The 10,631-nt window shown below is 40.3% G+C and overlaps 1 protein-coding gene across 1 annotated transcript; it reads left to right on the top strand.

Annotated features, from left to right (window-relative positions):
• The first annotated feature begins 517 nt into the window (after window positions 1–517).
• On the top strand, window positions 518–3,767 carry LOC115561613 (uncharacterized). Its single transcript, XM_030381756.1, has 5 exons — window positions 518–765; window positions 894–985; window positions 2,801–2,905; window positions 3,120–3,313; window positions 3,608–3,767. Exons 1-5 carry the CDS (start codon window positions 543–545, stop codon window positions 3,765–3,767), a joined length of 774 nt encoding a protein of 257 aa, XP_030237616.1. The 5' UTR covers window positions 518–542.
• The last annotated feature ends 6,864 nt before the right edge of the window (window positions 3,768–10,631 follow it).

The following is a 10,631-nucleotide window of genomic DNA, read 5'->3' as shown; positions in this document are numbered from 1 at the left end:
CAGCTACTGTTCTGTGCTGTGTTGCTCTTTTTTAATTTTTCAGATATGTCATCAGGGTCACAGTGTCTGGAGGTGGAACTCCCAGCCCACTCTAAAATATGGCATGCATGCAGGTGACTTCATGTTGTCCTCGAACAGCCTCCTCTCTGGGAACAACTACGGGAAGGTGGCTCTGCTGTTCAAATTCATGAACTTGGGAATAGTACATAGAACAACATTCTTTAAAATCCAGGACGCCTACTGCGTTGATGCCATCGAGGACTACTGGGATGACAAGAGGTCAGCCATTATTACCCGGCCGAAATCAAAGGACAGTGTAGTGGCCCTGGGTAAGTTTGCAAATCCCTCTCCTACAAATATTACTCCTACAGTCCTACACACAGCTGATTACAATGTGGCTCAACTACATTTGATTTATTTACTTTTTGTGTAATGTGTAATTTCATACTATGTTCACCTTTGACATTGATAAGTGAGATAATGTGGCTTTTATCTATTATATCTGCAATGTTTTTTTTTCATCTTTCATAGGTGACGGTCGTATGGATAGTCCTGGGTTTTCAGCACAGTACTGTACATACACAACGATGGACAACGACAGTAAAGAGATCATATCGATTGTCAATATTGATAAGAGGGAGACCCAGAAGAATTCTGTAATCATGGAGAAGGAGGCTTTCATCCGGACCTTTGAGACTCTCCACCAAGAGATTCGCCTACAAGAGTTTTGCACTGATGCTCATTCACAGATCTCGGCGCTCTTCAGTAAGTGCAAAGATATTTATGTGTATAATTTTACGGATGAAGTATTGCTCCATGTATTTCATGATTGATCATTGTCAAAATGTTTTAGCCTGCGTCTAACATATATCTGTTTGCATCCTTCCATGCAGATCCAACAAAAGGCAGGTTCAAGGACTCTGGTGTTCGACACACCCTTGACATCTGGCATGGGTCAAAGAACTTGGGTAAAAAAATCCATGCAGTAAGTTCCTGACTTCGATTCTGTTATTGGTCCTTGATAATAGATTGTTATAATACTAAGTCAAACAACACAGTTTTTCCTACTTGATTTCTACTCATGTTGTTTATGTTAAAACAACTTCTTTGATATGATGAGCACAATGACTGAATTGTAAAGGTCTTGCCATTTCCTGCCATTCAGTTATAAGCCAGGTGTCTAGCACACAGATGGTGATTACATCAGGTTCCTGGTTCCAGAGAATTTGCCAAATCAACATTGATGACAAAGTCTGAGCTTTATTTAAAGGCCCACTATGCAACTTCGGGAATTTCTTCGCTGTTTTCTTGGTTTTGGCACGCACATTTCTCTACACAGCGCCCCCTACAGCTTCGTAGTAGATATTTTACAACACTGTGGTAACAACTCGTTGGCGACCCTTCCCCATGCACTTCTACGCGAGCCATGTGCATTTGTTTTCAAAGAAGCCGGCGAATGCGTGGAGCCATGTCCGAAGTAAATGTTCATAAAGTGTAGGCAAGGTTATACATTTTTAAAATGGTGTATTTGTATTGCAATAAACATAAAGCCATCCTTTTTATAGTTGACGGGGAGAATTTATATCCTAGATTATAATTGTTTTATCTTAGGTTGAACAGAACAATCAGTGTGAGAGTGTTGGCCAACATAATAATCTAATTAAACAAGAACCTGGATTCGGGGATTCAGTCTGTATCTGGGGGACGAGACAGACGAACAGCAAAACAACAATGGAAACAAAGGTGTTTATATGGTTGCAACCAAGCAAGCTAGAAACATACAAAACGGTCGAGAAAACAATTTTTACAGGGCTCACAACAAAATGGTTGAGCAAACACATTTGTACAGAGACTATCAACATCAAGAATACCACGAGGACAAAGTTCACCCAAGGGTACTTTCAATTTCAAAAGCAACACGGCCAAGTCGGAGTCTGATTTGAAGTCTTCTTTTTCTTTCAGTTCACGCTATTCCTGAAAAGCTTGCCCAACGTTTACTCGTGTCTGGCCTCTCTGTCGGTCAGTCTCCCTTTTCTCTTCTTCTGTTCCTCCGACATTGGGTTTCTCTGTCTCTTTTTAGTCGGCTGCTCTATGATGAATGTAACAATCCCTTAGTTACTTGTGTTTATATCGAGCCGGTTCCGTGTTTGGGGGTCTGTGCCGCAAAGCAATTCGTTACTTCGCGAGACCCGAGACTCCCGCGAGAGTGGGTGGCGGGTCGCCGGCAAAAACATATTCATTTTCTCCGCCAAGATGCGCAAGGGGGAGTTGAAACAACGAACAATCGAACAAAAATGTATAATGGAACCATCGCAATGACTCCTAGCCTGTTATATTAAGGTAAATCAAGCCAAAAAAGTTGCTTTGTTCCCCTTTCACTCATGTCTGATCTCTTTTGTGGTCCATTCTTCTTTTGTTCCACCCTCAGTCGCCTCTTGGGTCCCTTATCAGTCGATCCATGATGAATGCAACAATTGCCTCGCAACTGGCTGTTTATATCTAGCCGGTGCCATGTTTGGGTGTGTGTCTGTGCCGTAAAGCATTTTCGAAACTACAATCTGACTACATTTTCGAGGATACTTCCGCTGCGTCACATCCGGATTGGCTCGGTCCGAACAGATCAAGTTGCATATGCGCTTTTTCACTGGAGAGGCGACATGGGTAAATGACACACCCACCAATCGACCCAGAAATGGATGCAGAACCATCAGCATAACTCTCAACCTGCATACTTGATGTAATTTTGGCTAAAAAAGTTGCATAGTGGGCCTTTAAATGTTCTTTTCCATTCCGTGTCAAGGCAGGCCTTCGGAAAGGATGTTCAATTCTCCTTACCTGGAGTAAGGAGATATGCAACCATTTCTGGTATTGCTGTAAGACTGCACAGAACACTAATCAGTTCGGTGTAAGTATTGTGTTGAAATTCTGTTTTGGATTTCACTTTGCAATTCCTGACCATTTCTTACATCATGTTTTTATTGATAAATTGACTTTGGTTATTTTATTTTATATTTATTTTAAAAACTTGCACTAGCATTTATATAATGACAAAATAGGTATTATTTATTGTGTAAAAAAAACAACACAATAAGAAATGATGCAGTTCTGTTTTACTGTAGGATATGTGGACAGGTCTTCTCCACCATGTTCAAGGAGAGCATGAGTGGGCACTATCTTGCTGTGAACATGGCCCCTTATCGGCCGACAGGGAGAAGGAGTGGATCCAGAGTGATTCTGAGGCCTTTCAGTTACTGTCAGAAATAGTGCTGGATGAGCACTGGCTGCAGAATGTGGAGAAGTTCCTAAGTTTCAGGTAAGTAAACATGTTTTCCTAAGAAGGTTATTGTAAGTGGCTAAGTCCTGCTTTATGGGCATTTGACATACAGTGCTCAAGCCATTGACTTGGCTGAGGTGCTTGCTATACACTGTCTTACACTTGTCACAATACTGGGCACATGGTGTTATAAACACTATTCATGGTAATGGCTCTTACAAGCAAATCTATAACGCTGTATTCATGGCCACTTTCAAATGAGCACTAAAGTTATATTATATGTGTATAGATGTGGGGTCATAGCTTAATCATCTGTTTCTTTTATTCTGTAAGGTCAACCGCTGAGCTGGGATCCTTCCATAATCATATACTGATGTATGCCAGCAAGCGATTCAGCTTTAGCCCACCTGTTTACAAGGCTCGCACCCTCTTAGCAGCGTTGGACTATAACCATCATGTTCACAGACCGGTGAAGAGGAAGGCTGATGGCTGAATAGAGCCATCAGCATAAACGTTTTCAATCATTTTCATATATATATATTTCAGATTTACAATATTCTAAGCTGCATGACTGATGTGGATACATTGAGACATTATTTCATCCTGTGTCAGGTACTGCAAGCTCTACAATAAAAAGTCAAAGACTTGGAGTCTATACACAGTGAAGGTGGAGAAGGACTACGGATACATGGCAGACCTGCAGAGTGCTATCCTAGAAGCCCGGCTGACATCAGACAAGGGTTTGCTAGATCGACAATTGGGCCGGTCCAGCAACTCCCAACGGCTAGCCGTTATAAGGAGCATATATAACTAACTAACTAACTTGCCAAAGACCAGAAAAAAAAGGCCTAATGACCCACGGCAATATGGGGTTCTTGCAAGCATCCCACCTCCCACCACTCAGGACCTGTTGCAAACCCAATTCCACAGAGGAGTAGGTATGGAATGAAACCTGTTTGACATATTATCTACACATGATACAGTACATATCCCAAGTAAAGGGAAATTAAACACTTAGGAAAAGTAGTGACTTTATTCGTTCAACAGGGCAAGGAATGCAGTAAGAGACCTAGAAGAGATTGGAGGTCCCATACCAACTAAACTGGAGCTGACTGTAGGCTGCTGGGGGCTGTTTGGAACAGTATTACGCTGCTCACTTTTTGATTTTTGATATTTGTAAATATTCGATTTATTAGGTCTAAATGTCCTTCACAGTTTTGTATTATTTACACTTGGTTCTTACAAAATATATGAAAAAAAAATAGGATTTTGTGTATAGTTTTTTATGATCAATTTGTTTATAATTGACATATTTTCAATGCAGTTGCACGATTGTTCTGCTAAAAAGGCATTTTGTTATGTAGTGCTTTTATACTTATTTAGAATTTGCACTTGTGCTGCATGTAGTCATCGAAGGCCAAGGTGTTCCTGTGTGTGTGTTATTATCTTATTGTTTTATTATTTAATAAAAAAGCTTTTTACCGCACCTGCCCTCATCCTTTATCCAGCATTACACCTGCTGAATGTGCATTGTTATCATGATATGCTATAGTTATTTTGATGTCTGCTGTAACCAACAATGAAAAGATGGGTCATAATAACAGGAAATTGAACATGTATTTTTTAAGCACTTTTTAATGATGCTTAAAGTCTCCTTGTGAGGAAGCCAACATATTGTCCAAGTGGGTCTGGGTACTTGTCCCGTATCCTCCAGACACAACAACTAGGGATGACGACCCTGTGTCCCCGAGCCAGTGCTCCGTATTGCCAAACAACAAACTGCCTATAGGCGGCAAACCTAAATTGTTTGTTGTCCTCCCCTGGGTCTGGACGGTCAGCCACAGCACGGACATCATTCCAGATCCTCCTGGCCAGCCGCAGAACCCCCCCCTGCATTATGTATGCGTCCATGTGAGGCATCATGGAGACACAGGAGTCCAGGAGTTGTCCACAGCATTTCCTCTCTATATCCGTAGGCATCTCCTTGCATTTGGTGCAAATGCACCAGGCTGGCTGCTGTGGGTCACTGGGACCAGGCTGTTGTGGGTCAGATGTGGGATGAGGGATGGACATGGCCAGGAGGTCAAAGATGAGGGATGGTTCCCGTTCCAAACACAGCTCCAGCAGATGGTGGGAAGCTTCTAGGTTCAGGTTTCTGATTCGAACCTGGCCAGGAAATGTACAATTACTTATTACACATTTATACTGACAATGGCTCGCCTGATTTTTTTTGTTAAAAGTATGACATGAAATAAACATACCTGCTCATTTGTGATTCGTTGAATCCTGATTGCTTCCACACGGGCCATGTCCTCTTGCCCTATCGTGTCAGGACCTCTCCTACCGCGACCTCGTCCCCTTCCTCTGGCCCTGCCTCTGCCCCTAGGCTGCCTGCCTCTAGCAGCAGGACGTCCGCTGACCCTACATATCCCACGTCCTGTGCTGCTAGGACCTGGGACATAATCGTCCCCAGAGCCAGCTTGGCTCTCTTCTTGGACACTCTTATAATGCAAAAAATTAGCGTTATTGTAGTACAATTCATGACTACAAAACGTCAGTATATAATATATTGATGACCAGGTTACTAGCTCTGGCAGCTTATGCTAACGAACTACAGTTGCAATTAGTTTGCTATCTTGCTTGGCTGATATAGCTACATTTCTTAGGCCTACCAGCGCAATTGCAATGATTTTAAGATAACATACATGGTATGTCTGTGAGTAAGATGTTGATGCTATATATGTACTTATGTAGCTATCAGCACTAATGTTTAATTACCTCGGAATCGGACATGGTGTTTCGTCTTCCTATCAATGTAACTGAATTCACATGAACGCGCATAACTGACATTTGGTGGGAGGAGCTACAGCAGGTAGCGTGGCAGGGACGGGCCAGAGAGCACGTGACGGTAAGAATGCGTCTACATTCACTTTTTTGCTCCCAAATTAACATCCCATTTCGTTACCATGTTAAACATATCCCAGATCCATTTTACACCGGATTTATCCTTTCATTTTTTTACTTGTTTTAAAAAGTTCAAAGTAAGCCTGGTTGAAGTTCTTTTGACTTACTATAAATGTACATTGCCCTTTGACCTCTTCTCCTTTGTACCACAAGTTCTGATTACGTTTAGTTATTTATTTTCAAATAATAAAGTTGTTTTCCGTCTCTGATATCCTGCTTATGTTTTGTTTATTTCACTTTGTGGTCATCCAGTGTTACTGATTCGTTTTGCAAAACTTTTTTGTACTGTTACTAGTCTGTAGACCAGGGTTCCCCAATTAGTTCTTTCAGAGGGCCAAATTTGGTCAAACATGCCATGCCAAGGGCCAAAATGTCGTTTCATTTTTCTAATTCGCCATTTTTAGGTGCAAATTTAGCTTTAATTATAATTACTGTTTTAGCGATAATGCAGGAGGGCTAGATCAATTAGGTTTAAATAGCATCCAGCTTCGACTGGAGGGCTTCAATCGCTTCGTACATGTCAGCAACAGTGTGGTTCTTGCCTTGTAGCTGCAGGTTAAGGGGATTCAGATGAGACATGATGTCACACAAAAAATTAACATCTGCCAACACCTTGGCGTCAGCCCGCCAGAAATTCGTGGGCTTTTGGGCTCTGCAGGCTGGATAAAAATGACACAAGTTCATCACGCAGGTCGCACACCCTCTCCAACACACGGCCTTTACTCAGCCAGCGAACATCGTTGTGCAGCAACAGATCTTTGTGTTCAGCTGACATTTCCTCGGCACCTGCTTTCATAGCTCCAAAACTTTTGTTTTGATTTTTTCCTCTTGATTTAAGATTTCACCAGCCATGTGAATTGCACATTGTTTAATGAACTCTGCCTCAGCAAAGGGCTTCTTAGCTTTATCAAGCGTCCAGGAAACATGCAATGAAGCAGCTGTTGCGCTCTCTTGTGCCGATGCCGTTTTGCATATGGTTAAAACTGACCGCTCGTATGATGTCAACATGCTTGCAATCTTTTGTTTGCGTTGCTCAGATGTTTCTGGGTTCCATTAAAGCTGGCAGCATGCAAATTACATGTTTCTTTCATCAATTTTCAATCCATTGATTTTTGTCAAAGTTGTAATTCCCTGGGATGACAGACGGATAGCGGGAAAGTGACAGCATGCGGCGGCTACTCTCTGGAGTGTGACGCTAGTGAAGTTGAAAACGCACGAAGCACGTCATTACGTATACACGCAGTAACGTCAACGGTCAAGTGGATGGTATGGGCTGAGGGGAAAATATAGCAGACCGCGCGCAAATAAAAAAAAAAAAAAAGTTTTTTTTTTTTTTTGGGAGATAACATGTGACATGTGGGTCTGCGCGGGCCGGACATTTGGCTCTCGCGGGCCGGATCTGGCCCGCGGGCCGCTAATTGGGGTTCACTGCTGTAGACTCTACTGTTCTCAACTGTTTTCACTTTAATTTGATAGTCCGAAGACCTGTCTACTAATGCTTAGTTGAATATCGACTGATAGTTTGTTGAGCATCAACAGATAGTCAACTATTTTCTCTATTTTGCTCTGTTAATAGCTTGTAGGCACTAAACTGTTTTCACTTTAATTTCATAGTCCGAAGACCTGCCTACTAATGCTTAGTTGAATATCGGCTGATAGTTTGTTGATCATCAACAGATAGTCAACTATTTTCTCTGTTTTGCTCTGTTAATAGTTTGTAGACACTAAACTGTTTTCACTTTAATTTGATAGTCCGAAGACCTGTCTACTAATGCTTAGTTTAATATTGGCTGATAGTTTGTTGACAGTCATATGAAATCAACAGAATATTCTTATCTTTATTTTAAAATGAACCTATATGATCAACAGAGGTTGACTGTTCATTAGATGATTCATTAGATGAGATGTGTACCTTGTGAGAGTGGGGGGGGGGGCAGTTGATCAATACTAAAGGTAAGTTGAGTATTGATTAATAACAGCAGTTGATAGTCATCTTAATAGAAGTTGACACTCAACAGATAGTTAGTTGAATATTGATGAAGACCATTTTAATGTCTGTTTCAGACAGTTTTTGTAAAATATTTTAACAAAATAAAATGATATTATAGCCAACTAACAGTTAGTTGAATGCATGTTACATATTTGTTGACAGTTATTTTGAGTATCAACTAACTCACTGTTGAATATCAACTAAACATGTAGTAATAGTGCAACTTGTAGTTAACTGACAGTTGAATGCATGTTTCTTATCTGTTGAAAGAGCACTGCTGAATATTAGAGCTGTCAAGCGATTAAAATATTTAATCGTGATTAATCGCAATAAAGTCATAGTTAACTCTAATTAATCGCGATTAATCGCAAATTATTTTTCTATGCTAAATATCCCTTGATTTTTTTGTCCCATAATTCTTCTCATTTTAATTATCTTATCAACATGGTGAAGTGCATCGGCTTGACTTGTGCAAATGATTTTTTATTGATAACAACATTGGCATATACACTGATCAAAACAGGACGATACAAAAAAAGAGCCTATAGTGCAATTAAACGACTGCTTTGAACAAATGTCATTTGAACATAGCAGTCAGGCTATATTATTATTATTTTTTTTTATAAAATAATTGCGTTAATCGCGCGATAAAAATTTTAACGCCGTTAAATTTGGTTGCGTTAACGCCGTTAATAACGCGTTTAACTGACAGCTCTACTGAATATCAATAAAAAATCTACTAATAGCGCAACTTATAGTTGACTAACAGTTAGTTGAATCCATGTGGCTTATCTGTTGAAAGAGCTTCGTTGAATATCAACTAAACATCTACTAATAGTGCAACTTAAGTTATAGTTAACTTAGTTAGTTGAATACATGTTGCTTATCAGTTGAGATAGTTCGGTTGAATTTCAACTCATTCACTGTTGACATGCAACTGCATATCTACTGATAGCTTGTTGAGTGTCAACAGTGGACTATCAAAATAAAGTGTTACCCAAGTAACTTTTCAGTCTTTTCACTTCTGCCGTTATAATTGATTTACCTCGGGTGTACTGTGGAGTGGGCAACTGTTTTATTAGCAGGCTAGCATTGCCCGTTGACTTGCGCTAGCCTAGCACGTGCGAACTCTGCAACTAGAAGGACTGAATGAAATGTGTTGAAAACTGTCTCCAATGGTAAAGAAGTAGCTTGGCCACTATTTCTGGGGTATTTTTGTGGCTAAACACAGTGCAGCCATTTGTAGTATAGAGAATATCCCTGCAACATACTTGAACTTGTAGGCCTATCTTTGGAATTTTAAGAATTTGGTTCAACTTAAACATGTATCTTGAAATTGAACTACTTTTGCTGTGTAACTTAGCTTGTTCGCCTACATTTGACTGGGTGGTAGCTTTTGTGTAGTGAAGCTTTGTTTATGGTAGAGTAACTGATAGCTTAGCTCAGTACAATTTCCAAGTAGCTTGCCCAACACTGTTAAAATTACATAACGTAGCCTACCTAGAGCAAAGGAGATAAGTTCCCAGCTGGCATCGATGAGGTGTAAAGTAACGCCGAGGTAATTATCATTATTGACAGATGTCCAATGGTCCCCAGTCAGTGTTACACACGTCGCCTCTACCATCTTCTCATCTTTTCCGGCTTTCTCTGCGGCGTGCTGGTCATGTATTCGCATGATAGTTCGCCTCGCAGGTAGTTTGTAAGATGGGTCACCTGTGGCCGCCTGGAGAACAAGCCCGAGCCCATCATCTTCAACCACGCTGATGGGCCAGCAGCTGGTGGCAATCCACTGAGCGAGGAGATTAGTTAGCTTGTCTGAGCCCATCAGCTGTGCTGATGGGCTTGCCTACTATATGTATATATATATATATATATTAGAGCTGTCTGTTAAATGTGTTATTAACGGTGTTAACGCAAACCAATTTTAACAGCGTTAAAAAATTTAACGCGTGATTAACGCAATTATTTTATTATTATTATTTTTTTTTTTTTCTTTGGCTCAAAACAAAGAAGCAGTAGCCTGACTGCTATGTTCAAATTACATTTGTTCAAAGCAGTCGTTTAATTGCACTATAGGCTCTTTTTTTGTATCGTCCTGTTTTGATCAGTATAGGCCAATGTTGTTATCAATAAAAAATCATTTGCACAAGGCAAGCCGATGCACTTCACCATGTTGATAAGAGAATTAAAATGAGAAGAATTATGGGACAAAAAAATCAAGGGATATTTAGCATAGAAAAATAATTTGCGATTAATCACGATTAATCGTGAGTTAACTATGGCATAAATGCGATTAATCACGATTAAATATTTTAATCGCTTGACAGCTCTATATATATATATATATTTATATATATATATATATATACACACACATATTTATCTATACATGGGAGGCAATAG

Source organism: Gadus morhua, chromosome 16 (assembly GCF_902167405.1).
Source record: "Gadus morhua chromosome 16, gadMor3.0, whole genome shotgun sequence".
NCBI classification, from domain to species: domain Eukaryota; kingdom Metazoa; phylum Chordata; class Actinopteri; order Gadiformes; family Gadidae; genus Gadus; species Gadus morhua.
Note: the sequence above shows the minus strand (reverse complement) of the source record. Positions and strands in the feature narration are given on the sequence as shown.

Excerpts from the sequence above, each read along its gene's own strand:
- LOC115561613 (XM_030381756.1), top strand. The coding sequence starts at position 543 with ATGGATAGTCCTGGGTTTTCAGCACAGTACTGTACATACACAACGATG. Across the intron at positions 766-893 it reads ACAGATCTCGGCGCTCTTCA|ATCCAACAAAAGGCAGGTTC; the intron begins GTAAGTGCAAAG and ends CCTTCCATGCAG. Across the intron at positions 986-2,800 it reads TGGGTAAAAAAATCCATGCA|GCAGGCCTTCGGAAAGGATG; the intron begins GTAAGTTCCTGA and ends TTCCGTGTCAAG.